Here is a 26,816-nt window from a genome sequence, read left to right as displayed (position 1 = left end):
CTCTTTAATCATAAACGTAGGACATAATAATTTTAAGCTAGAAATATTTAAAAAAAATTATTTCTGAATTAAAACCTAAATTTTAAGTGTTAAAGATTTAAATTTCAACTCCAACCACTGGAGCTGGGTTCCGAGATAATCTACCTACCATTCCCAGATCAAACAAAGAAGCAAGGGTTCCTTCAATTCAAAAGTAAAATCAAAGCATGCATGATGATAAACTGAATTGTAGCCATTTTATTGACGGCGATGGTTTTGACAATTTTCAGAAAGAAAAAAGAAATGGGGGCAAAATGATCAATGGACCAAATTTCAGAAGAATGTAATCCTTCTTGATTTGTCAATATATCGCTACCGTGTTCCCTAAACAATAATATTAGGGGTTGGCGGTTGGGGATTCGACTAAGTCACACAAGTATCAAACTCCCCATTTCTCGAAAAGGTTTTACACGGCTTACACTTTACATCAGTTTTCTTTTGTTACACTTGATTTGCCAAAGCTCAACATCATTTCCTCGATCATACTCTTTCACATACTGAGGAATCTGTGTAATGTCAATGCATTTGCCCATAAAGCAAGGCACTGAACCACATTCGAGGCCTTCGCAATCTGCACCATCTATTGAAAATCCAAACTAACTATAAGCCAAAAGGATGAACAAATAAACGATAGAACAAGCTCACGAATCATGATATCGGTACATCTTGATACATGAACAATGCTTACCCCCCTCTAACTGCAAAAAGCTTCGGAAATGCAAGTAACCATTTGCCACAATGGCGAGATCGTCAAGACTGAAATTGTAACGCTTTTCCAACGCCAAGTATAACACCTGATATAGAAAGAAATCCCCGGTTATTGTTAAATGATGGACTTTAAACAATATGAAACAGACGAGGAATTGTCACAAATCAATATGGGAATCTAGTTATCATTCTGATTGACACCCATTCTTTTCATGATCAAGCTCACTCTATATAACGGTTGCTTCAAATCTTAAACTTTTGGTATATTAAAGGCAATTGGGATTCCTATTTTAAAAATAAAAAAGGCAAGTACGAAAGGTCTCAAAACTCTGCCCAGCAGTTATACTCGCTATTTTTTACAATTCTAACATGTTGGCTTGTACCTTTTTTGATCCCAGAGGCATTAATCTCTCTAAAGTGCTGAAAAATGCGTCTGTCAGGTCATCACTGTATATTACATCTGCAGCTACAAGCACAGAAGCTTCCTGGGCAGCTTCAACTTCTGAAAAGGTCCAAGAATACCTAGGTAACATCATTAGAATTTGATTTGTGTTTCCCGATAAATGATGTTAGGATATAACAAATAGTGTAAGTTGTTAAGCTACGTGAATGAGAGAATACCAGAAAAGCAAGTACATTAGCAGCGTACAAGACACTATCCGAAATCAATGTGTTTTAGTATCTTTCAAAATTCAACTAGTTGCAACAAACAATCAAAGTAGATACATAATTTTCACCTTTCACCCAGGGAGGATTCTTTTACGGTTATTCTTGGGGGCCATGGATTCATCCAATCAAGTTCACGTACATGAACAGAAGCTTGTTGACTAAACATTTCAGAATTAAGGTCGACATTCTTGGCACAGTTGTCAAGGACTTCATTCCCACGGTCTGACACAGAGGGCAACCTTGTATCACTATCAATTTGAATTGGATGACACAACAATACAGTATATCCAACCTAACTATTCGTAGCAATCATCAATAAAAATCAAATCCTAGTAATATACACTGAACCGATCGAGCACCCGCTTTAAAAGAAATTGTTTCAGAGACTTGTATCAAAACTACAATGGAAAAAAAAAAAAAATTTTGAGGGATGAAAGGACATGGCAAACGAAATTCAGTATGTACAAGGTTCTTGTACCTGTTATAAACACTGTCTTCGCAACGCGTGCAAGTAATACACCTACCAACCCTGATTAAAAAATCAATTCAAATTCCTGTCATCCAATAGATAGTGAAGTCTCAAATTAAAGTCATTGAAATCTTGAATGAGTAATGAATGTGTAGTATGACTCCACAAAATTGAATATGTTTTAGTGGTATATTGAGAAACAATCATGAACATAAATCTAAATTAAAGCATTTTCCTCCCGCAGACTGTTTTTAGCATGACTCCTATGATTCAGTTCAGCTATCCACAATTTGAAGTATCTAGAATCTCTAAGAACTCACGAATACACGTTGACTTAATCTGAAACGAGTGTTTACGAGTCACTGACTGGCAGATACAGTATAAAAGTTAACATTAAGAAATATATTATTAATGTACCTGTACCAGCACCAAGTTCTAAACAGACAATTCCATCGAGTTCAGATGATGTAAACATCTTATGCAGCAAAAAATCAGATAAGACAAGTTCTGCCCTCCACACCTGAGGGGCAAAACGAGATTCGATATAAACACTTAGCAAACAAACCAAACTTAAAATAAAAGTTCAAAACCAACAGCAGCAACAACAACAAACAAAATTTACCTGCAAGCCGACACTTGGAATTGACGATGTGATATTATGCTGGATACTGACACTGCAACTTGAAGTTGATAATTCTGCACATTTTTCGTGTAAATTTTGTATAGAAAACAAAACAAAATGAACTTGAAGAACGAAATGTGGCATTTTTCGATAAGAATTACTGGTTTTGGTTAATGGGTAAATACAAAGAAAAAAAAAAATCAACCACCACAAGTATGCAGGGTTGAAGTACGCCATCAAATGCATGATACATTTTGGTTAATGGGTAAGTTAGCGCGCATCGCCGCTACATAACGGATATTGTATTGCAGTACCTCCAACATGACGCGATTTAAAACTTTGGTACTAACAACCACAAGTGAAAACCGAAAACTTACTGCTGCGCCTCGGAAGAACAAGATCACCATCCTCATCCAAGCTAATCAATTGATTTGGGGAAGCAGGTTCAAATCCTATGAGTAATTGATTGCGTTAGAGGCCTAGTTAAAGCTTGGATTTTTTTTTCCATTGAATAAAAACCTAAATAAATAAAATGAAACAGAGGAGAGGCTATGGAGGTTAAATTCAGTACCAGGTGGGATGGAGAAGGTGAAGTGGGAAATGTGGGGGCCACAGAAACCAGGTGGGCAGCCCAAGTGCACTTCACTCATCACCTGCTCTTCCTCCTCTGAATCTCTCCGCTTCATTTGCCCCGTCACCTCCATTGGACCTTCTTCCATTCACACCAATATTGCTGAGAAACCAAACCCTAACCCTAATTGCAGTGTATCTCTGGGAAGATTTCGATTTCTAGGCGTTAAACGCCCCGTTTTTGGTTTACGAGAAAGAAAACTGAATTAGTGCTTAGCCCATCTGGAAAATTCATAAGCAGACTAATCCATATGAGGGGAAAAAAAAAGCCTCATAATTTTTTGTGTAAAAAAATACCATTAATTTGTTTTAAATATTTTTCTTTGTAAAAAATGTTGGAGAACGGAATCAAACACATAATCTCGAGTGTATGGTTGAATACTTAAAAAAATATTAGAACTTATAATTTTTTTCTTGAAAAATAAACGGTTAGCTCTTGAATATAGAGATTTAGTTGATCTTTTGCAATAATTACATCTTGTATGAAACTCGTATCATTAAGCAGTAGCCGAACCTTATGTGATTTGTGCATGATAGAATCTAATGGACTTTTTTTAAGTGATAGGTTTTAGAGAATTTCAATGGACTTTACAATTTTATATGGACTTTGACAGATTTATATGGAATTCTATTATAGATTTCTATGAACTTGTATCACTAATTTCTATACCCGGTTTTAAATTTTTTTTTAATACTTTCAAAAGCTCAAATTGACTATACCTGAATTTTAAAATATACTAAAATTTTATCAAATCATAATTTGACTGCACCCCAATACACAACTGAAAACATAAAATATACAATTGGAATTTATATCTAAAGTATTGTTAGATTGTGAACCCTTAAGTTCAACCGTGCAACTTTGGGGATTTTTACATTGATATAGGACCAGTAAACTAATGATTAATGAATGTTTATCAACTCTAATAATATTTTCCTATTAGGATTTAGGAGGTAGAGAATATGACACCAACTCACTTTTTACATATAGACACACTTTAATTTCTAATGCTTTCTTTCTTCTATATTCCCCTAAGAGCCGCAATTCGAGCTGCCAGTTCATCATACTCCGGTAGCTTTGGGTGCACATGCGCATCCGGTTCCAAGGACACTGCTCGGCCATGCTTTCTCGGTGCCTCAATTGGACTTGTTGGCTCTGGTGGCAGAGATGATGCTCTGGCCGATGGAGCTTCTCGCTGAGATCTTCTGCTTCTCTTCCATGTGGATTCACCACCATCATACTCGTCTACATTTCCCTTCTTCTGGCTCGATTCATAGGGTGACTGTTTCTTGCTGTAATGCAACAAAAGCCCGTCCATTATCCTCTCTTCTTTGTCCCTTGGATCACTATCATCTCCGTGTCTAGTTTTATCGTTCATGTCAAGATTCTCACGACCTGGTGGTGGTTTCAAGTTTTTCCACCTTACTGATCTTGGTTTTGTATTATCTTCGTCGACTGAAACATTGCTAGGCTGATCTGTTTCCTTTTCGCCGTGACTGCTTTCCTTTTTTCCAGGTCTTGGTTTGTAGTAAGGTGGTGGAATAAATTTGGAGTGGAAGGGCATCTTCTTGTTATCTGCTTCATCTGCGGATGTGCTTCCTACTGCGCTTGAAGAATACTTTGGGGCAGATTGGGATGCGTCTGTTGTGGTTTCATCTTCACTGCTGCTCTGCAGCTTGTATCTGTCATAAGAGTCACCCTTGCTTGCCTGAGGTTTCAAGTCGATCTCACTTCCTACTGATGCAGTAGAAGCCGTTGTGTGGCTTAATTTGTCCCCAGCATCCTGGTTTCTTCTCTTCGGGAAAGCATTATCCTGCCCTTTATGTGATTTGTGCATATCGTTATCTCTGTCAACTGGAGACCCATACCTGCGCTGACCCTGCAAAATAGGTCATACTGTTACTATCAATGAGAAGAGACAATACGAAGCATTACAATAACACAACGTGGGAAAACATGGAGGGAAATGTTTGGCATCTAAGCAGATTTGGGATAATGATTTGAGACGACTTATATTGTGACACATAACTCAGCCTTCCTCGTTCGCCAAAAGGTTCATACTATGTGCCAGATCCTAAGATTTCCATATGATTCCTTCAAGCATAAGTAATTTATAACAGATATATAAATAGACTTACTTGGTCTGGTGCAGGCGGAGTATACAGTTTCTGTTCCAAGGCCTTTGAATCCCATTCAATTGAGAATTCCCGTGCTATGTCATGCATTAACTGAATCTTCATCTCCTTCGTTGAAGGCTTTGATTTCAACCTCTCCACAAACTGAGCACAAACGAAAATTGGGTCAGACGAGAGACAAACCTATAGAATAAGTATGCATCGTCTGATTATTCGATAACTAAGAACTTAAAGGGCAAGTTCTGAATTATCACCTCTTTATTCAGAAAAGGTTCGAGAGAATTTCCATATTTTTCACTAAACAGAGTTCGGAGGTCACGCAGTTCTGGCAAATCAGAAAATCGTGCTGCAGCGTACATCAAAGATGGAACAGCTTCCTTGCATTCCTCAGGGCACTCACTGTAGAACAAATGAAGGCTAAGGAGAAAAACTCTAACAAACTTAAGGACATATTATTCTGGAAGCGACATATACCTCTGACTTTGCATGAGAGACAGATGACTCGAGATGCATCCAAGAAAGTTTTCAGTTGATTCGTAACAGGCGGACATATTTTGCTCAACTAGAAGCCCCTCAGCCTGTTTCACCAATTATGAAGCGTTAAGAGCATTGAACAAGATATAATAATTGAGGCTCTCTGAGTGAACTACTGCCGCAAGCATATATGTAAATCATGGATCATCTGCAACGATGCAATATGCGAGTAATCTTCATTCAATATAAATGCAACGCAATCAACAATTCATCACATTGTGAGCAGGTTTATGTGAGTGTGGTAGGGGATGGAAGATTAACCACTCCAAGACCTACCAACTTAAATTTTCGTGGACGTTCTTGCCAAAACGCCAGTGCAGAAGAAAATGTCATCCAAAATCAAGTATTGCACCTACGCCTAATATAAAAAATGTTTTGACATTTGCCCATGTAACTCGTTATTGTCAACATAATTGGTAACTTGGTAATTGGGTTAACTAGGTAAAGAAAACACAGAGTAAACCTATTCAGTTACCTAGTTAACTTGGTAATTAGGAAGAATCACAGTTAATCATTTGGAAGCAAACTAATAGAGACAAAGCTAAACAAGTCTTTCAAATGAATGATTTATGAGTAAAAAGAGGGCATGAAATGGATGACCAGCATGTGAGGAACAACAAGCCATGGCGTAACGAAAAACCGGGCCACAACCAGTTGTTCTAGCTTGTGTATCAAGTTTCAGAAGCCGTGAGATAATCTCTGTGCAAGTGGGATTTGTGTGTTCAATGGAAGCAACAATAACATGCCGCCATCGCCGAAAATGATGCACCAAAAAAGGCGAAGGAAAAGACACAAGGAAAAAGTCATAAGGCAGGGCATGGAAACAAGCCTATTTCTCAGGCCACAGAAGACCATAAAATCAACAAAAATTGAGAAAATTATAAACAAGATTAACGTTAAATATGTTTAATTAATTAATCAAAAACAAAAACCAAGAACAAGATTAATTAAGCAGAAACATACATACCCTGCCATAAGCATTGATGCCAAGGCCACTGCTCAAAAGATCAGCCATATCGTTCTTCAAAAACTTCTGCACTGCGTTCCTCTTCTTCGTTATCGCCTCGAGCCGCATCTTCGTCATCTTTATATCCGATTTGCTGCATCAGAAAACACCCAAATTAGAAAGGAAAAAAAAAGTAACAATCAATGAACAGAAAAAATAAAGAAATAAAAAACTGAAATGCGACTTGGGTTTTTTGCAACGAACCATTTGGTGACGAATCTCGGCTTTCGGAACCCCCTCAACATCTTGTTCTCTGAGGACTCTGCAAATTCACAAAACCTCGGTAAAAAGGAAACAAAGAACCGAGCTTTAAACAATGACTGAGAATGTAACGACAACAAGGAAAAGAATGACTGAGGGATTAAAACATTTCGACTCACCGGTCCACGCCAAGGATCGGATTCAAGAAAACCCGGAAGGAAAGAAAACGGGTATTTTTGGCATTCTAAGCAAGAAACAGAGAAAGAACAATCTGGGGTTTTTCCTGCAAACGGGTTCAGAATGTTGGGCAAATTGGTAACAGCAATGCCTTCGAATTGGGATCACCACGAAGAACAGAGCTGGAAGATTAAGAATTCGGAGCTGTTATATACACACATACATAAAAATATACATATTTATATGTGTGTATGTATATATATTTTTTTTTTCTGGGAAGAAGGTCGACAGATGGAGACGAAGGGTCAATGAAGAACCTATATATCCTAGGCAGACTAAGCTCTGGGAACAACTGAAAGGACGTGGGCTTTTGCCACGTGGCCTCCCGTTAAAAATAAAAACTAGCGCGCTGCATTTACGAATTTCGCTACTGAAAAACCGAAAATTACCTGGATTGCCTTGTATAGACAACGAACTGACGAGGGGTAATTGGGGAAGAAAAGTTTGTATTGGTTGCAGGCCTATTTGTTTTCGGTTGGAAAGTGGCAAGGAAGTAAATATAAGATCCCGGGAAACCAAACCGTCGAGAATATAGCGGTTTTATTTTTGTGGATTTGGTCTCCGAAATTCTTGGGTTCAAAAGATTTTCATGGATTTTGGTAGTATTAATGGTTCTTAATTTAGCCACCGAATAATCGGCTATGTGATTAATTTTTCTGATCAAATGCCTACCATTATCAGATTATCATGTGAGTTTTCATAAACACACTATCGCATTATTGTTTAAAATCATCAATAATTGGAATTGATTTTACGATGACACTCGAATAACCAAAATCTTGTACAGAAGAAATTTTAAAATCAAATCTTATGAATTCAACATGCAAAGAATACAAGTTTACTTCATTTAAGGGTTTGCTTTGGATTGAAATTTTGACTGCTCAAATTCTCAAATCCTAATACAAATATTCATCAAAATAATGCATATAGTTATTTGTTGAAATTGTTTGTGGTTTTGAGTGAAGGGACCAGATATGTAGGAAGGGAGACAGATAAGGCATGAACAAGATTAGGTTGAGTGTTGAAGGCAATTCAATAATGATAATGTCACTTAGTATTACAATCTAGTTGTACTTCTCTCTACTTGTAAGTAAGATGTGTTAGGTTCAATTATCGCTAAAGGTAAATTTGAACAACATTATTATGGATAACTCAGTGTGAAACTTAGTCTACTTCCCCACGTTATAATATAGATAATGCCGATTGTTCAAAATAATAATAATAAATGAAAGCAGCCCGTACATAGCTGTCCCTATCTTTACGGGCCTGCATGGAGCTTTTCAAGTATATATCAGCTGGCAGGCACAAATAAAGGGAAATAAAGAACCATAGATTGCTTGACCCTCAAGACTCAAGTTTTCTGGTTTTTCAGTTTTCTACCATAGGACTCTTGTGTGAGAGGCTGAAATTTATCCTTAGTTGGATAACCAGCCGTTAAGGTAACGTTTGGTACGCAGACGGGACGGAACGGATGATGTAAATATTGAAAAAGATAAGGAGAAATTTTGTCATAAAATGTTATAAATTTGTGTTTTACGGATATGGAACGGGTCGTTCCAGGGGGAAGAGGTGGAACGAAAAATCAGCCAAATTTCGTCCCATGGGACAACCCGTTCCACAGTTTTTAGGCGCACCAAACGTGGGACGGAACGGCTCGTCCCGTTCCGTCCCGTCCCATCGCACGTACCAAACGGTACCTAATTGCTATCACTGCAATAATGCAAAGCAGCCAAAGAAAAAGGATTTTTGAACTGCATTACCGACTTACTAATCAATAAACGAATAATGGATTAAAAGAGACACACAGATATGAAGCTTTGATAGTGCATCTAATTTGTCATGTCAATTGTTTGCAAGTACGTGGACGTTACGTACCTTACTAACGAGCACAAAACAAAACAAGCGAATTCACAAGCTTTTAAATTCTAAAGACAATAATTAAAATTCATGTACTGTATCTATAAGAATAAACGAGAGAACTCTCAAAACTCTAGAACAATGGTCAAAATAGGATGCTATAGGCTTTATATTTGTATGGGCATGCATCAAACACTAATTTGACTATAAAAATCCTCATCAACCAACGAAACCTAAGTGATTAAGTGATATATAGTAAAGACATAAATTAAGTGTATTAGTCTGCGTCCACTTTAAGCCAGCTGATTAATGTAAGTATTGAGCATGTATTATATATCCACATGTCACTACCAGCGTGTTGCGTGAAACGAGCAAAAGCAAGTGAACTGAAGCAGGCCAGGTCTATTTGTCATCCGGTGGAAAAGTAGCCAAGCTTACTGTGACCCAGCTGTGTGCATCATTAATTATGCTTTGCTGGCATGATTATATCATGCTTATATTAGAGTCGAGATACTCTTTGGATCTCTATGTCTAGAGTAATGAGATTTGGAAATCCGAACCGTTCAAGAGAGAGATTCAGACGTTTCAAAGACTTCATTTTCTATGAGGGTGGACTAATAGAATGGGTTAATGAATACCGCATAACTTAAAATGAGATGTCCGAATTTCCGAATTTAGCTACTCAAGACACAGAGATTCAAAGAGAATCTCAACTTCTTATATGGCATAGTGAATTGCCATTCGGTACTTTATTTTCTCTAGAAATTGTTTTGGTGTCGTCATAATAATTTTCATTGATATTACACGTGAACTAATAGCATTGCATGACATTTTGATCGTCAGTTTTGAAATTTTTTTCCTACCGCTCATGTTAATATTAAACTGTTAAATTTAGTTTTTTTTTTAATTACACTAGCATGTGGGCACACACAAAGTGTGTGAGAAAAATTTTTATTTTTGTTTTTGAAATAGGAGAGAGGAAGAAAGTGATAGAGAATGTGGGAGTGGGAAGTTTTTTTTTTTAATTTTTAATTAGAGATATGTTAGTATTACATGTAGGTGATGCTTTAAAAAAATATAGCAAAATTTAGTTGTGTGAAATTACATTTCTGCCCCATATTTATTATTCATGTTCTTTCTTAATTAGTAGGTTAAACTGGTAATTTCATAAAGTTTTAGTTGACAAGACCCAGTACGAGCCACTAGAGTCTTAACTCTTGTTATATGTACATTATGCAATTCAAATATTATATAGTTGTAGGATTATATAACATATTATAATATCAAGATATCAATATGGATGATTGATTAAGAATTAATTTGACTTACGTATATAATTAACATTCATGCAAAATATTTGACAAGAAAACATGACTTTTTGCTTGCAATGGTTGGTCTTCGTCAAGAAAGTTGTTTAGAAAAGAAAAAGTGAACCTTTCCGGCCAAAAAAGAAAAGTTAATAAAAAAGGAAAGCCAAGCCCGTAGTTCTATTGAATGTTTAGTCGGAAAAAGTAATGTTAGAGAGATTAAAAATTTTAAATTAAATGATATGGTTGTTAATGATTGAATTATTATTTAAACGTTGATTAACATACTTATTTCTTATTGATGATACATCATTTGATTTAAAATTTTAATATCTATAGCATTAGCCAAAAAACCAAAAAAGTGTGAGAACTTTGGTTTTGAATAATGGCAAGTTAGGGTTAAACCCTAAACATGTAGGCACACGACTTTAGGGTTACAAAAAGCTTAAACGATGCCTAATCATTTTGGTAGAACACATGATAGCTGGATCAGTTAACTCTACCTCGTTTAACGAAAAAAGAAGGTTAACTTATTACCTTAATTGCATGCTGATTCGAAGGAAAGCCGAGAACTAATGTCTTTTCAGTTTGAAAGTTGAAATCTGAAAGTAGTTAACAAGTAAGTTTTCAAATCAACGAAAACTAGAAGCAAAAACAAAAAAAAAAATGGTTATCAAATGCAGTGTCAGAGTTAGTACAGGATCATTGGTCATTCATGACCCCAACAACTTTAAAATTCCGTGTTTATTGTATTTGACCTCTATAAACACTTGGAACAAACTAAATTATAATTTCTTCCTCCTCCTACTATTTCTCTAATTTTCTTCTATCATACATGTCTTTGTTTTCTCTCTTCTTGTGTGGGACTCTATTGTGCTTATCAAGTGCTCGACAAAATGCCTCAGTTGACTAGCGTAATATTACTCCACAGTTTCCTACAGCCACCCTCAAAACGCCTCTACAGAACATGGTAATTGTCAACATATGTTGGCATAAGATTTCGAACATCGGCAGATGGCTATCAAGTGCTTAATTAACATCGTTCAAATTAATCAATATATATATATATATATGAGAATTGTTATTAGTACTCCAAAAATCTCATTTAGCACTCCAAACTTTCTATAATTAGAAAGAAAAATACATTTATGAGGAATGTAAAACGAGTCATTTGACACTCCAAACATTTGGTTTGGTTGGACTTTAGGTTTGTTTGCCCACCCTTATGTAGCATTTATATATACACACATGTGTACTATAGAGTTTAAATTTTAAGCACCATATAATGCTCCTCTTTCATTTTTCGATGTTTTAGGCACCATAGAGTTGAAGTCGCTTGACTTCACGAAATTTTAAAGTAGGCGTTTTGTTTCAAAGCTTTGTTCTCTGTTGTCAACGAAAAACAAACAAAGACATCTTCACATAGCTTTATAACAACAAAAGCATGGAATTGTTTTTTAAAATTAATTTGATAGCCATTTGTTTTCATGTTTCCTTTTTTTTGTTTGTTTTTGAAAACATTAAAATTGTTATTAAACGAGTTTTTAATTTTCAAGAAAAAGAAAATTGAAAATAAAAAACTGAACGCTAGACTCATAATTTAGCCTTCAGTTTTCAATATTTATTTTTTGAAAACTAAAAATAATTAACAAACAAATTTTATGCTTTCTAAAAAGTGAAAAGTTAAAGTTAAAAAAATAAAATAGTTACCAAACGATTCCTAACTTTTTTTATTTTTAAACCAAGGGCACGACGAACCTCCTTTCAATTTTTGTGGTACTGTGGATATGCTTAACCCAATTTTCCCTTCTCCTTTGCACAATATATACATTGAAAATTGTAATCCAAAAGATAAAGAACATGAACCTGAAGATTGACATGACTCCTTGTCCTAGGGACATTGGTGCGATTTCATTATTAAGGTGGGATTAGTTGCTCAATGATGGGATGCAGCTATTTTAAGCTTATGGGAATTTCAGGTTTGGATTCTTCAATTCTTGAGTCTAAACTATATTTGGGCCTACTTTTAGCAACCCAATATCCATTTGGACTTCAACATAATTTGTTTTAGGGAACTTTAACGAAAAGTTCTCGGTACTGTTCACTTTAACAAAAAACCACATTTTTACACTAAAAAGTCAATCCTAATACTATTCACTTTACCTTTTATTTTGTCCTTATCATTAAAACTCAAAGTTTTCAAACCCTTTTCATTAGTTTTCCTTTTGTTTTAGTGTATTAGAATAGTGTGGGGTGGCCCAATTAGTTTCTATTTTAGAAGTCTATCGCTTTGTTGGAATAAGGAAATTCAAGATTATGAAAAAACAATTAAAATGAAGAAACTTTATTTTCTATAATTTGTGAATTTTCTTGTTTGATTAAGCTAAAAGAACAATAGAATTTGAATGCTAAATTTGTTATTTTTAAATTCTCACTCAAAGAAATTTAGAAATAACACTTATTTACATGGAATTTAAACTTAAAAATTGGAGGTCCAAATCCTAAATTTTTTTCCACGCGTAAATTGTAAGTTTTTATGTTCATGAATTCAAATAAGAGAATTGGCTAACTTTGATCCAAATTCTAAGTTTATTTCCTTCATCTAAACTTAGCGTAAATGGTATCTAAGAAACATGGATAGAGCCACTATAGGCCTAGAGGGGGTGGATGCCCCTACTCCTTTTTTTTGGTGAAATTTTTTTTTATAGTTTTGCATCCCAATGATCAACCATGTATGTTAATTGGTATCATGGGAAATGCTAAGGAGACTCTTCTAAAAGTTTACATCTTCGTCATCTAATGTTTTTAGCATAATTCTTGTACCAACATTATTAAACATTATGCCAAAAACATGAGGTAGTAGAGAGTCAATGGAGAGTTCCACTTTGAGAGAGTCTCTTTAGCATTTCTTTTAATATCAATATGGCTAACTTCACCAACAATGATTCTAAGTGTTATGTATGAAAAACTTTATGGATTAATATATAAGTGTTTTGTTAAGTAAATATTTTAGCTTTTTAATTGTAACTTTGTTGTTTGAGGATGTCTCCATTCATACAAATATCTAGCTTTGTCCCTACCAAGAGGTATTAATTTAATAAGCTAAACTATCTACCAGAACAATCCACCACTTACAGACCCAAGCAATTCAATGAGCAATTTGTGTTCAAAAAGATGGATCAACAATGAAAGATATGGTTGTCTTTCAACTAAATATGTTTATAACATATCGGATTAACGAGTCGTGCAAGACTTAGTTGGTGTAATGAGCAAACAATAGAAAGAAAACCTCAGATTGTAAAATACTAAATTTGAAATAGATGACCAAAAGGAATTGACTCATGCCAGATCATAAACAGGGGTTGATTCACGCACGTGAGTACCACGTGCAATATCCAATATATAGTAGTGATTGGTGAACGATTCATGAACAAGGGCGGCTGCGTGTTATTGGAAGTAGGGTTGTCCTGACTCCCGTGGATTTGTGGTCGCTCTCAAATACCAACCGAGCAAGCCTTTTGCCCTAGATCCCAGCCATGTCTTCCAAGCAAGGTATGTCCTTTACGATAAAAACCCTAGATTTTAAAGATTCAATTTCAATTCCGACCAATTTTTTGTCAATTCGGAAATTAGGGGAAAAAAAACCCTAGAAATTTGTTAAGCTTTTCGAACACAGAAGTATGAAATTGTGCTTTATTTTTCAGGTGGAAAAGCAAAGCCCTTGAAGGCACCCAAGGCCGACAAGAAGGAGTACGACGAGGTATGATTAATTGTTTGATTATGTTTGAATGATGAAGTTGGTAGCTTTGGTGGTATTATTATTCAGGACCTTACTGGGTATATGAAATGGGAAAATAATTAGAGGAATGTTTAGGTTTATGTTTTAGGTGGATGATGATTTCAGATTTGTGTTTTGGGTGGATCGGATCCTTTTAGCTCTGAATTTTTTTGTACTGTATGTTGAAATTTTAAAATCCCATTTATTAGGTAAAACTTATGCTTAAGCAATTAGTATGTAGTTGAAATCGTTATCTTGTTTGATTAATCAGTAGGTAGGAGCTGGGTGATTTTATTTAGTACTCTTCCCTAAAGTTTGTATTTCGTAGGAATTGAGGTTATTCAAAGAATGGTCTATTGTTTTTTGTAACGTTGGATTCGATTGTGGAAACAATAATGCAAATAACTATTTTTCGATAGATTTGGTATAGTAACCTGGGAAATTTGTGTAGAACAAACATAAACAGATGGATTCTCTATGTGTCTCCGACTAGCAGATGCTCAATGTTCAGCTCATAGTATGCGCATTGTATTAGGCTTATAGCTTGAATTTTGAAAAACGCTGTTTTTGCCCTGTTCACCGGAGCATATTTTATGTGTTACTCTTACAGTTACAGGCTATGCTATTTTATGACTCCTTTGTCACTCTATGTTGAATCTTGCATGTTTTGAATGTAGAAACAAAGGAGCTTCTGAAACTGTGTGTTTATTTTAAACTTGCCCCAGCTAAATTGTTCTCAACTGCGCTTATATTTGAATCTTTATACTTTAGATTTCGCCCATGGTGGTTTGTGTCATTATATTCAACCGTACGTTAAACATTATCCTTATACAAATACATGTTCAAGTTCATGAAGTAATTAGCTTGTTTTTCAGTGCCTTTCAAAATTACTTGTTATGTCCTGGAATAAGAATCTTTATCTTCTATTGTGCAGTCCGATTTGGCCAACCTTCAGAAGAAGAAAGAGGAGGAAAAGGTAGGTTTTTCTTAACATAACCCGGTTCGTTTATCGAGTGTTTTGATAAATTATTTACTAACTTATCATGCTTGTGATAAACAGGCACTGAAGGAGCTTAGAGCCAAGGCACAACAGAAAGGGTCCTTCGGAGGTTCTGGGCTCAAGAAAAGCGGGAAGAAATGAGTGGGTTTATCGAACCCCAATCCGGGATACAATATATTGTTCTTGAGCTGTAATTATGAACTCTGTTGTGTTAACGTCTTTCAATTCATGTTATTGTCGAGCATCTAATGTGCGCGAGATGCTCGAGTGAATTTCAGTGTGTAACATTATGACCCGGTCTAAATAAATTGAGTTGTCCAATCTTAAGCTTTTCTGAGTTGTTTCTAGTGTTACCATGTTTGTTTTTTTTTTGTTATTCTCTAAGATATCAATGAGATTTCGAGATTGGCTCTCGAATATCTTACAACATGCTGGTCTGTTTTTGTGTTACGGAGAAAAACATATATGAAACAACGCAAAAAATCCCGTGCTCTGTTTTTGTGGGAAATGGTCGCAACATCTTGTTCTGGACCCATAATTGGATTTTTCCTTTTCCGCTTTTCCGTCTCATACAGGAAGATCAATTAAGTAGTATTGATTGGAACCTGAAAGTTTGTCATTTTATTTTCAGTAACTGCTGGAATAAAACTCTTTTGCTTAATTATGTCAGTATAGATATTGCTAATAAAGTTTGCAGTATTCCTTTACCATTGCTATTTTTAACACTAAGGGGAGGAGGAGTTTGGTTATGCCACACAATGGGCAACTTAATTTGATATCGAATTTACAGTCCATGAAATTCAAACCTAATTTGATAGAAATGATTCGATCTGTTGGGGCATGAATGCCAATGGTCGATGAACTGTCAAATATGCGACTTGGATTCAAAATAATGCAACATGAAATCATTCAAAAACTGAGTTGCTAAATAGAATGTAGAAGTTAATGTTCCTCATAAGGTTAAAAAATTTAGTTGGAAGGAAAGAACTCAAGTAGTGTTCCGAAGTGTTAAAGCAGTTCCCAATAGACTTATTAAATTAGATGGAAATCAGGAATGAGGATGGAGACCCAATTGTTGCTGGTGCTAGATGTTTGGGGGAACGTTCAATATCTGATGTTGAAAGTCTGGCTTTGAGAGATGCACTTTGGATGACAAGAAGTAGAGGCTTCGAGAAATTCTGTGTGCAGGGAGACTCTAAGCTTGTGATTGATTCAATCTTAGGGTCTTGTAAAGTTCCTTGGCGTTTGAAGTTTATTATTTAAGATATTAAGAGCTTATTTGGTATTCTATTTGAAATTTTTTATCATTTCTCAAAACATTTCTTAATAACATTTCTTGAGAACAATTTTTTTTAAGACTTAAAAACTTGATTGGTTTGTGATTTAAAATTTTTAAATCTTACAACTTAAAATAGACAAAGAGATTTAAAAAGAGGGGGTCGTAGGAGAAGGAGAAAGAGGAGAGAGAGAAGGAAAGAAAATAAGAGATGATTGAAGTAAAGAGAAAGAAGAGAGAGGATCGGACGAGATAGAGAGGAAAATGAGTGAGAGAAAGAACCGAAAAAATGAAGAGAGCGGATTGGAGAAGAGATGAAAAAGGTAAAAAAAACAAGAGAGAGAGAAGAAAAGAGAGAGAGATAGATTTGGAGTGAGAGGGGAGGAGGGAGAGAAAAGAAAAGAGTGAGTTTAAGTTTAAAAACTCTAAAAACTCACTTTTTATGTTTTTAGAGAATAGACTATATTTTTTAGTTAATATTGAGTTCAATTTTTTAAAATAGTCCTACCAAACAAGTTTTTAAGGCCTAAAACTTGAAAATTATTTTTGAGTTTAAAAAGTTGGATTCAAGTAGAGTACTAAACAAGCCCTAAGAGCAACTCCAGTGTAGGAGCCCTCCCCCTAGGCTATTCACTATTTAATCCACCCAGTGAACAGTAACTGCCTTTAATGAATAATGCATTCCCTTGGCAATTGTTTTTTGCATCTCCACTCCTGCACTGAATAGTCCTGATAATTGGTAATAAAATATTAGTATTTTATTTATTTATAAAATAATAAAAAATAATTTTTAATTGTTTTCCTTTTTCTTTTTTCCTATTCCTTTTCCATTTCATTTTTCCAAACTCAACTGACAACCATTCTTTCAATTTTTTTCCAGAACACTCTTCATGTTTCCTAGCCCTCTGTCTTTCATTTCTCTCTCTGTCTCTCTGTCTCTCTCTCTCTCTACGACGCAACCCCCCTCATTTCTGAAACATCTCTCTCTCTTTAATCTCTCTCATTCTCTTGCATGCATCATCAGATCACAATTTGGGTGATCCACCATTGAAGCCGAGAAAATCAAATCCAATCCAATCATGACAGCCGTTGCGGCCACCGCCACAGACATGCTAAAGACTCTGACTTGCATCAAAATTACGGCCATTGCCCTCCTCTCCCTCCCCTTCTTCTCTTCCACCGGCACGTCCTCCGCTGCGCAGTCTCCGTCTCTCACATTGCAGAAGCTGAAATAGCATGCTCTGAATCCTCCGTCAGCTCATTCTCCTCCTTCACCGTGACCACTGCTGAAGCTGGAAATGATGGGGATAGTGGACGAGATCGGTGCGATGTTGGAGGAGTTCAAGGCCTGATAGAAAAAAAACATTAAAATAAGCGTCTGACGTCAGTTGAATTCAGACCCACCTCAGGCTCTCGGGCCGCCGAGAATCGACGGGCCTGGCGCTCAGGGGTGCTCGGGCTCCCTCGCCAGCCAACGCTGGACTTCCTCCCTCGGGCAATCAAGCCCTGTTCCGGAGCCTGTCCCTCGAGCAGGAGCTCCCGCTGGAGTTGCTCTAAGAGTTTGTTTGGTACTCTTCTTGAATTCAACTTTTTAAACTCAAAAACAATTTTCAAGTTTTAGGCCTTAAAAACTTGTTTGGTAGGACTATTTTCAAAAACTGAACTCAAGATTAACCAAAAAATATAGTTTATTATCTAAAAACACAAAAAGTGAGTTTTTAAACTTAAACTCACTCATTTCTTTTCTCTCCCTCCTCCTCTCACTCCAAATCTATCTCTCTCTTTTCTTCTTTCTCTCTCCCCCCCTTTTTTTTTATACCTTTTTCGTCTCTCCTCCAATCCGCTCTCTTCATTCTCTCGGTTCTTTCTCTCATTCCTCTTCCTATCTATCTCCTCTGATCCTCTCACTTCTTTCTCTTTCCTCTAATCATCTCTTACTTTCTTTTATCATCTCTCATTTTTCTCTCTCAACCTCCTCTTTTTGGATCTCTTTGTCCGGTTTAAGTTATAAGATTTTAAAATTTTAAATTGCATGCCAAACAAGTTTTTGAGTCTTAAAGAAAATTGTTTTCACGAAAAATTCTTAAGAAATGTTTTGAGAAATTATAAAAAATTTCAAATAGGATACCAAACAAGCCCTAAAGGTTTAGCAGCCTCTTTTGATTTCGTCTCTTGGGCGGATGTTTATAGAGAAGTAAACTTCTTGGCGGATGCTATTGCGAGCACTGACTTTCAAATTAACGACCTTCATAGAACCTTACCTAATGTTGCTCACAAAGCTTATTTCTTTGATTGTATGAGGATTGGTTACGACCGTGGTCACTCTTTTTAATGTCTTTTTTTAATTAAAAAACAACTCAGGTACTTTTACATGAAAATTTAACAAATATTGACACTAATTTAAAAGTACTTTTATAATTATAAATTACCAACATTTAACTACTCTATTTCATATTTGTTTATTCTCAAAACACAATAAAAAGCAGTTTTTTTTTTTTTTTAGGTCAAGGAAGATAATTTATTTCAAACAAACACACAGAACACAAACTTACAACCGAACTGAGACGCAACAACGCTTATAAACAACAAAAAAGGACCTAAAAACAAAACAACATAAACATAAAAAAGCCCGAAGGCCCAAAAACGAAAGAACATCCGAGAAGCATCCACCACTTTCTCCATAGTTGATCCGAGGAGCTTCAAGCCCGCTGATTCTTCGACCACCGTCAATCATCTCCTTCTCAGACGCCTCCTGCACACAGCTATAAGCAAGAGGTAATCGGCACTCAAACGAAAAAGGCCAACCACCTATGTGAATCTCAGAAAAATTCCCGAGCAACACTGCTGGAAACGGCAAACACCAAGGAGAACATGGTGTTGGAAACACCCAAGCCGGTAAGAGCACTGGAACTCTACACACGAACTCCACAGAGAACATGGCTGAAAATCTAAGCAAAGATGGGCCAGGAAGAGGAAACCCACGGAGGTTGAGGAATTGGATAGGCCGAATTGAAAATTTGGGAGAACCAGCTGTAGATGCAGGGAGAGCAAAAAGAAAAGAGGAAGAAGAGGACCTAACAACTGACCCCAACCGAAGCAAAAGCCGGTGCCACCAAAAGTGTTTCAAACTGAAGATCTCACATAATCAGTGAGAAAGACTCACTTTGGAGAGAACTAGAGTTACACGCATTCAATAAAAATCAGTTTAAAAAAATAATACAGCAATCTCAAACAAGCAAATTGATTGATTTGAGTGTATAAATCCAAATTCCTCCATAGCAATGTCGAAAGTGATGTCACTCTGCCCAACAAAAAATCAATCGCATGTTTATAAATTGGGGGCACAAAAGGCCAAACCTTGTACAAACCCACTTGTGCAATCTCTGCAACTTTTCACATGATAATTATAGCTACCCCACAAAATGAATTACGACACGTAACTCTGATATTAAATTGATACATTTTGACTCGGAATATTCACTTAGACATTTAAATCGAGTTGTGCTTCCTGACATCCGGAAGATGACGAAAGGAGAAGTCTCCTACGTGACAGCTTTTTTACCAACAATTCTCGTCCTCATGAAACATTTGCCACAAAAATCCTGAAGGGGCGAAAAACAAGTGTGAGTGGGTTTGAAATTGAAGTTTCGTTTTTGAAATGTGTAACCCCTCACTGTAAAATAAGTATATAATTTTCCGAAAATATTATAATAATAGTATGTAATAGATACACTGCATCACAATTGAGTCTTATTTATGTTTTAACCTTTAAAAATTAATATTTTAAAGTATAATATAAGATTAAAGTTTTTCATCTCCAATCATATACTGCTAAATCTTTCTATCTTAGCTTAGGATACACATATTATGGTCCGTCGAGGAGCTTGAGGGCTCACTATGTATAGCCTGCCTTTAGCTAAACTTAGCACTAATTCCTTTGGCCCTTGACTGAAGACAATTTTTGCTCAAATTGAGGCTAAAAGTTATCTCTAACCCTTGGTTAGAAATGGCCTTACATGAGCTGTCAAGAACAACTTAAACAACACATATATACTATCATCATAATATTTCCTACTAACAATACAATAGTACGTAAAAAGAAATTTACATAAGTCGATTATTTGAACGAGAAGCTCATGATGACGGTGTAACTCGTGTCATGTAATTCTTTCACCAGCAGCCAGAAGCTTTCAGGTTTCGTCATTTTGTTGCTTGCATCAGCCAACCACTGAAAATTGGTTGGATTGGGATGTGATTCACAAGTTCACAATCCCAGACCTTTTTTTTTTTTTTGGTAAACTCACAATCCCAGACCTTTGGTTAACGTACACTAGGATGAAAGCACTAGGTCATCCTCAGCTGCCACGTGTGAGCCTGCTAGTGGTCCACTTGGCGCCCCCTGATTGCTTCTCTGAAAAGAAAATATTGGCCGTTTCCTTCGCGCTTAGCTTTTTAGGCACACTCCCCACAAATTAGAAACCAGTGGCTTCTGTTGAGAGAAAGAGAGAGAGAGAGAGAGAGAGAGAGAGAGAGAGAGAGTTGGTGAGAAAGAGAAGAATTTGGATTCTACGGTGTTGAAGGAATCCGTAAACAGCCTCTGCAGCAATTGAGATAAAAAGACTGAAGTGAAAAGAAAGATAACTTTTTCCCTTTTTGGTTGATTTTGTTGTTTCTGCATCGTTTTCAGGAGATTTTGATAGAAAACAGAGAACCCAGAAAGGAAATTCCCACAACCCTTTCCAGAATTGTATATATTTTTGTATCTGAATTGGGTTTCCCAGCTGAATCCGAATTTTGAGAGAAAAGCAGAGAATCCAACAGAGAGAGAGAGGGACAGAGAGATAAAGGTCTGAACTTTTAACACAGATCCTACAATTTGAGGCGAAATTTTGATTTGGGTTACTCTGAAAAGGGGAAACAAGAATTGGTTTTCGATCAGAGAGGAGGATAGGGCGGTGGAAATAGGAATTTGGGGTGTTTGGTGAATGGGAAAATGGATTTCTGGCCCGAGTTTCTTGCGAGCAGTTGGGGAAGAGAGTTTGTGGCAGGAGGGGTTGGAGGGATGGCTGGTGTTGTTTCTGGTTATCCTCTCGACACTCTCCGGATCTTGCAACAGAATTCGCATTCGGCATCGGCCTTCAGCATCCTTCGCAATGTTGTCTCTGCTGAAGGCCCCGTTGCCCTTTACAGGGGCATGACTGCTCCCCTGGCAGCCGTTACCTTCCAGGTTCTTCTCCTCCTCCTCTTTTTTTATCTAACAAAAAATATCTCATATTTACTCTACTTTCTTTTAGCTGTAAATTGATTGATTTTGTTTGTTCATGTTGATCACAAGATGTTTGTGAGGTTAGTTAATGCCCTTGGTGTTACCATTTCCTGGAAATTGGAATACTAAGGTGACAACTGTTTAATAAACTTCCATGTAGATGTCACACACTAGTCCGATCCCATATTTCAAAGGGTATATAATATCGAGTGATACAGAAAATAAATGACTAAGATTGAAGATAAAAGATCTAATATTTATGAAAATTGAATCCGACGACTGAAACACTTGTAGTATTGAAGCCAGGCTCGTAAGTTTATTCGTAAACAAAAATGAAGATTATAATTTTCTTATAAAAAGAGACGTGGTGAATGGTGTGAGGTTACGAAATATATAATAGAAGTAGAAAACAAAACAAATCTGGTGGTTTGGTCATTAGAGATTGTTAGTGTTATGAGTGATGACTCAAATCACAAGTGCGATTACGTGTTTGTAATAGAGACTTAAAGCCTTTTTTGTGGGGTGGTGGTAATGGTAGGTTTTGTCATTTTTTATTTTGTTAATAGTATTTGCATTTCTGACGAACTTGCTTTTTGTTTCTCTTTACACGTCACTATCTAGCAATGGGCCATAATATCCACAAAACTTATCGACTCATAAATTGATATTGTTTTTGGTTGAATACTGAATAATCTGTCTTGTGAACCGTTATATATCATTTTGTATGTGTCTATTTTATAATGTGATTTTGGTACAACCGAAAATTATTAAGAATCTCTCGAAACATATGATGTTGGTGCTTAAAACCATCGCCCATAGATAAACCCTAGACAAAACAGAATTTACATGGCCTTCGTAGACAAGTTTTTGCTTGCATCGAAAGCAACATATAATAATTGTGACCAAATTAAGCATAAACCATCCAATTCAAAAAAATTGATCGATGCTGACAAATGATTTGTTGATTGCAGAATGCCATAGTTTTCCAGGTATACTCCATCCTCTCCCGAACCTGCGATCCTTCCGTTTCCGCCAAAGACCCTCCTTCATACAAAGGTGTTTATCTAGGGGGAATTGGCACAGGTGCTATACAGAGCCTAATACTCAGCCCTGTAGAACTCGTAAAAATCCGGCTTCAACTCCAAACCGATGCAAAATCGAAACCTCATCAGCTGCAATCCCCAAAAGGCCCTATAGATGTTGCCAAAAGCATTATGAGAGCAGAAGGCTTTAGGGGAATATATAGAGGACTTTCTATTACTGTCCTGAGGGATGCACCGTCGTTCGGTTTCTACTTCTGGACTTATGAGTACATGAGAGAGAAGCTTCACCCGGGCTGCAGAAGGACCGGGGAAGAGAGCTTGCAAACAATGCTGGTGGCGGGAGGGCTTGCAGGAGTAGCCAGCTGGATTTGTTGTTATCCCCTAGACGTTGTGAAAACGAGATTGCAGGCTCAGGTTGTGTCTCAGTACCCGCCCAGATATTCCGGCATCGTTGATTGCTTTCAGAAGAGCGTTAGAGAGGATGGTTATGGTGTGCTCTGGCGTGGACTAGGAACTGCGGTTTCTAGAGCGTTTCTGGTGAATGGGGCAGTTTTTGCTGCTTATGAGATTGCTCTGAGGTGCCTATTCTAGGAGGAAAGTGAATGTAAAATGGAATTGGGAATTACCCAAGTAGTTCTCTCTTCAAAATGAAAGTCAAAACTGCGAAATAAAACTGATTTGGTACGGTATACTTCTGTTTTATAAGAATTTTCAATCAAACCAAACCGAGCCAATTGAAGAACAATTTAGTTTGGTTTGAAGCTAAAAAGGGTGAAGGGTGTGTGCGGAAAGTAAAAAGGAATGTGTCCTCTGTATACACTATCCACGGTAACACACTTTTTATAGCTACTACTCCGTTATTCCGATTTAGTCACTGGGCTGGCAGGAGTTGTGAATCCTTCCGTAAGTGTAAGAGAGGACGGATACTGAGTGCTCTGGCTGTTGCAAATGCGACCAGATTTCTGGTGATTGCGGCCATTTTTTCTGCTTATGAGATTGCTCTCCGGTTCCTAATCCTATATAGCAATGCTGCAACCGATCTTGCGGTGAATGCCCTATCTTACCCTACCGGATGATTCTATTGACCTGCCTGCATCAACTCCGTTCAGAAAAATACATGTTTCTTGACTTGGTGCTGGTTAATCTTCGCAATAGAGCGAGGAAAACCAGATTCTCAAGCGATATATGCATATGGCAGGAGTTGTGTAAAATGCACCCTCCATTTATGTATAGCCTAGGAAAGGAGACCCACATGGTGAGTAACAGGAAAGACAGCAGATTTAAATGGGCAGAATTCTTCAGGTTCAGCCATTCACTAGTGTCTGTCCCCTGCCATTAGCATTTCCATGCTAGTAGCTGACAATACAGTAGTTTTACTTTGTTGCAATGCTAGACACAGCCTCAACAATCTGACCTAAAATCCGAAATCCGAAATCAGTTGGCAATGGGCAGAGAGACCTATTCTTTAACTAACTAGGGTCGAGCTCAATAGGGTTTTCTTTTCCCATTGATTCTGCCAAGCCCATGCCCTTGACCGTGGTTTCGCTAGATAATAGAAAAAGCCATCGAAAATTTCATCAATCTATTCATGCGCACGACCAAGTACATACTGATGAACTCGCATTCTCAACCATCCCCAGAATCCCCGAAAAATAAAATCACCTTAACAATCAATCATGCATCAATCTCATTGTTCCACATTCTGTTATTCTCACTCAAGCCTCCTAAAGCTGCTGTGACATTCATTCTTGGCTCCTTACACGTAACAAGCAGTACTTGCTTACTCGCACTATTCAATTTGACACATATGCATATATCGCTCGTTGAAATGACGAAAAGAAAAGTTTCTGCAAACATGTCTAATAAACGAATCAACACTCAATCGAAATTACAAAACAAAATACAACTCGTCTGGATGAACAAAATTATTCTCATTGACCTCACATGAAGTAGATCATTATTCCTAAACATCTCGACGGAGTCGAACAAACGAAATTATTATTTTCAATCCTATCTGCATTTTCACAAAATTGGCCTCAATACAACATGAAAAAATGGACACAAGTGACTAGTCACAACAGAGAGACGCAGATATCCATGTATAATAACATTACTCTATGCCAAAGAAAGAGTTTCGAGCTACGTTACATGATTAAGTCGCCTAATCAAACACCTCCGTGGCCGCTGCCAAATTGTTCGATCCTGTCCTCACCGAAACCCAAACCCGCCATCAGATCCGACAACCCGGAACTCACCTCCACCAGCACATGCGGATCATTGTAGTTCCTAACCGCCTGAACAATGTCGATCACCCGCTTATACGGATCCGAGCAATTGAATACATCCGACCCGATAAACACTCCGTCGCAACCCAATTGCATCATCAACGCCACGTCGGCCGGCGTCACGATGCCACCGGAGGCGAACAGCACCACCGGCAGCCGACCCATTTGCTTGGATTGTGCAACCAGGTCGTACGGTGCTTGAATCGTCTTCGAAAACGCGAAGACTTCGTCGTCGTCCATGTTGTTGAGCAGCCTAATCTGACCCATCACGGATCTGACGTTTTTTACAGTCATGGCGACGTTGCCGGACCCGGTTAGATCGCCTTGGATTCGTATGATCGCCGCGCCTTCTCTCACTCTCCTCAACGCGTCGCCGAGCGTTTGAGCTCCGCAGATGAAAGGGGTCTGGAAATTGTGCTTGTTTATGAAATGTTCCTCGTCCGCCATCGCTAGATACTCGCTCTCGTCGATGTAGTCGACGCCGATTGATTCGAGGATCTGGGCCTCGACGAAATGCCCGATCCGTGATCGGGCCACGACGGGTATCGAAACGGCACGTTTGATGTCCTTGATGAGACAGGGGTCGGACATGCGCGAAATGCCTCGGTTGCGGGGCGGGTCGGAGACGATGACGGAGCAAGCGCCCGCGTCTTCGGCGAGCCTTGCTTGCTCGGGGGTGTTCACCTCAACAATGGTGCCGCCGCGGAGCATCTGGGCGAGGCCGACCTTGATCGAATATGGCTTCTTCTTCTTGTTGGCGTCGGTGATTGCGCTGCTGTTGTAGATTGTGACCGCGCCGTCCTCTGCCGCCATCGAGGTGTTTGTGAAAATGCCTGAACGAAACTAAATGCCGCGAGGAGAATGAAGACCTGGAGATTGGGTTGGTTTTGGGAGGCGGGGATTGTGCAAATTTAGAGAAATCTGGAGGGAAGATAATGGGGGGATTGAGGAAGGAGGTGGGGGTGGGGCCGATGAGTTCTTGAAGCTTCGGTGTGGGTGGTGGAGTTTTCTGGGATGGTATGGGGGAAGTTTTGGTTGGTTGGTGATTGACTGCTGACTCGCGTGTTAGTTCGGTGGCTTTGTGAACATATAGAAACTTCGGTTCCATATGCCAAGATTGAAGGTATCTTTTGCACGCTGTCTGTCTCCTCTTGTTCGGTTGTGCGCGATTCCGAATTAATTATAAAGTTTGTCTCCCAAATAATAAAATCCCTTTTGCTCTTTTCGGATTTGCCTTGTTATTGGCTCAAATTAATGGACTTGGGCTGAGTAAGATTATAAGCTCAGTCCATAGTTAGACAGACTTGTTTGGACAAGAAGCTCAGCCCAAAGTATGTAGCCGAGTTTTATGATGGACACTTGAAAATCAAGGACGGATTCGATTAAATCCTGATTCAATCAAGAATCCGGATGGCATAGGAAGATTCGTAAAATTCTAAGGGTCTGGTTAAAACAAGGAGTGAATTGTATACCAAAAGATGACTAGGTTCAGAGTCCCAAGTCTGGAAGGAGTGATCGAGTCCAATCCAAATGAGAAGGTAATTCGTTATTGGATCAAGATATGCCGAGGAGATTTTGTCCGAGTAGGACTCTACGTCGGCACTAGGTGAAAATCACTCCTACAAATAGAAAAGGTTTTCAACATCAAAGGCCCTTCAACTCAAGACATAAATATACCCTGCGCAATTTCTCACTCTACGCAAAACCCTTTCATCTTTGGGAAAACACTAACCTTCATAACTCCATCAAACAC

The 26,816-nt window shown here is 37.7% G+C and overlaps 4 protein-coding genes and 2 long non-coding RNA genes across 6 annotated transcripts; 2 read left to right on the top strand and 4 right to left on the bottom strand.

Moving 5' to 3' along the window:
• Positions 1–301: 301 nt before the first annotated feature.
• On the bottom strand, positions 302–3,368 carry LOC126609621 (uncharacterized). The gene is made up of 9 exons (XM_050277476.1): positions 3,079–3,368; positions 2,885–2,959; positions 2,508–2,581; positions 2,303–2,405; positions 1,895–1,945; positions 1,485–1,638; positions 1,131–1,269; positions 728–833; positions 302–619 (listed from the first exon to the last, which is right to left on the bottom strand). Exons 1-9 carry the CDS (start codon positions 3,224–3,226, stop codon positions 462–464), a joined length of 1,008 nt encoding a protein of 335 aa, XP_050133433.1. The 5' UTR covers positions 3,227–3,368; the 3' UTR covers positions 302–461.
• A 552-nt stretch (positions 3,369–3,920) lies between these two features.
• On the bottom strand, positions 3,921–7,499 carry LOC126609860 (uncharacterized). Its single transcript, XM_050277792.1, has 7 exons — positions 7,194–7,499; positions 7,018–7,075; positions 6,775–6,907; positions 5,748–5,851; positions 5,528–5,672; positions 5,277–5,417; positions 3,921–5,017 (listed from the first exon to the last, which is right to left on the bottom strand). Exons 2-7 carry the CDS (start codon positions 7,056–7,058, stop codon positions 4,160–4,162), a joined length of 1,422 nt encoding a protein of 473 aa, XP_050133749.1. The 5' UTR covers positions 7,059–7,075; positions 7,194–7,499; the 3' UTR covers positions 3,921–4,159.
• Positions 7,500–13,803: 6,304 nt separating this feature from the next.
• Positions 13,804–15,520, top strand: LOC126612203 (uncharacterized). The gene is made up of 4 exons (XR_007618984.1): positions 13,804–13,967; positions 14,120–14,175; positions 15,128–15,169; positions 15,254–15,520. It is a non-coding gene; the product is annotated as an uncharacterized LOC126612203 (long non-coding RNA).
• A 4,998-nt stretch (positions 15,521–20,518) lies between these two features.
• On the bottom strand, positions 20,519–20,930 carry LOC126611349 (uncharacterized). Its single transcript, XR_007618814.1, has 2 exons — positions 20,784–20,930; positions 20,519–20,747 (listed from the first exon to the last, which is right to left on the bottom strand). It is a non-coding gene; the product is annotated as an uncharacterized LOC126611349 (long non-coding RNA).
• Positions 20,931–20,987: 57 nt separating this feature from the next.
• LOC126611348 (mitochondrial arginine transporter BAC2) lies at positions 20,988–23,467 on the top strand. The gene is made up of 2 exons (XM_050279574.1): positions 20,988–21,696; positions 22,707–23,467. Exons 1-2 carry the CDS (start codon positions 21,463–21,465, stop codon positions 23,367–23,369), a joined length of 897 nt encoding a protein of 298 aa, XP_050135531.1. The 5' UTR covers positions 20,988–21,462; the 3' UTR covers positions 23,370–23,467.
• Positions 23,468–24,638: 1,171 nt separating this feature from the next.
• LOC126611347 (pyridoxal 5'-phosphate synthase-like subunit PDX1.2) lies at positions 24,639–26,239 on the bottom strand. Its single transcript, XM_050279573.1, has one exon. The coding sequence runs from the start codon at positions 25,874–25,876 to the stop codon at positions 24,944–24,946; it is 933 nt and encodes a 310-aa protein (XP_050135530.1). The 5' UTR covers positions 25,877–26,239; the 3' UTR covers positions 24,639–24,943.
• Between the last annotated feature and the right edge of the window lie 577 nt (positions 26,240–26,816).

Source organism: Malus sylvestris, chromosome 17 (genome assembly GCF_916048215.2).
Source record: "Malus sylvestris chromosome 17, drMalSylv7.2, whole genome shotgun sequence".
Taxonomy (NCBI): Eukaryota; Viridiplantae; Streptophyta; class Magnoliopsida; order Rosales; family Rosaceae; genus Malus; species Malus sylvestris.
This window is presented reverse-complemented; position numbering and strand designations above follow the sequence as displayed.

What these genes read in the sequence shown, in the direction of transcription:
- LOC126611347 (XM_050279573.1), bottom strand. Translation starts at nt 25,876, where the DNA reads ATGGCGGCAGAGGACGGCGCGGTCACAATCTACAACAGCAGCGCAATC.
- LOC126611348 (XM_050279574.1), top strand. Translation starts at nt 21,463, where the DNA reads ATGGATTTCTGGCCCGAGTTTCTTGCGAGCAGTTGGGGAAGAGAGTTT. An exon ending in TGGCAGCCGTTACCTTCCAG is followed by an intron (nt 21,697 to 22,706) that starts GTTCTTCTCCTC and finishes TGTTGATTGCAG; the next exon opens with AATGCCATAGTTTTCCAGGT.
- LOC126609860 (XM_050277792.1), bottom strand. Translation starts at nt 7,058, where the DNA reads ATGTTGAGGGGGTTCCGAAAGCCGAGATTCGTCACCAAATG. An exon ending in GCATCAATGCTTATGGCAGG is followed by an intron (nt 5,852 to 6,774) that starts GTATGTATGTTT and finishes TTGGTGAAACAG; the next exon opens with GCTGAGGGGCTTCTAGTTGA. An exon ending in TCTCTCATGCAAAGTCAGAG is followed by an intron (nt 5,673 to 5,747) that starts GTATATGTCGCT and finishes TTTGTTCTACAG; the next exon opens with TGAGTGCCCTGAGGAATGCA.
- LOC126609621 (XM_050277476.1), bottom strand. Translation starts at nt 3,226, where the DNA reads ATGGAAGAAGGTCCAATGGAGGTGACGGGGCAAATGAAGCGGAGAGAT. An exon ending in AGAACTTGGTGCTGGTACAG is followed by an intron (nt 1,946 to 2,302) that starts GTACATTAATAA and finishes TTTTTTAATCAG; the next exon opens with GGTTGGTAGGTGTATTACTT. An exon ending in GAATCCTCCCTGGGTGAAAG is followed by an intron (nt 1,270 to 1,484) that starts GTGAAAATTATG and finishes GATGTTACCTAG; the next exon opens with GTATTCTTGGACCTTTTCAG.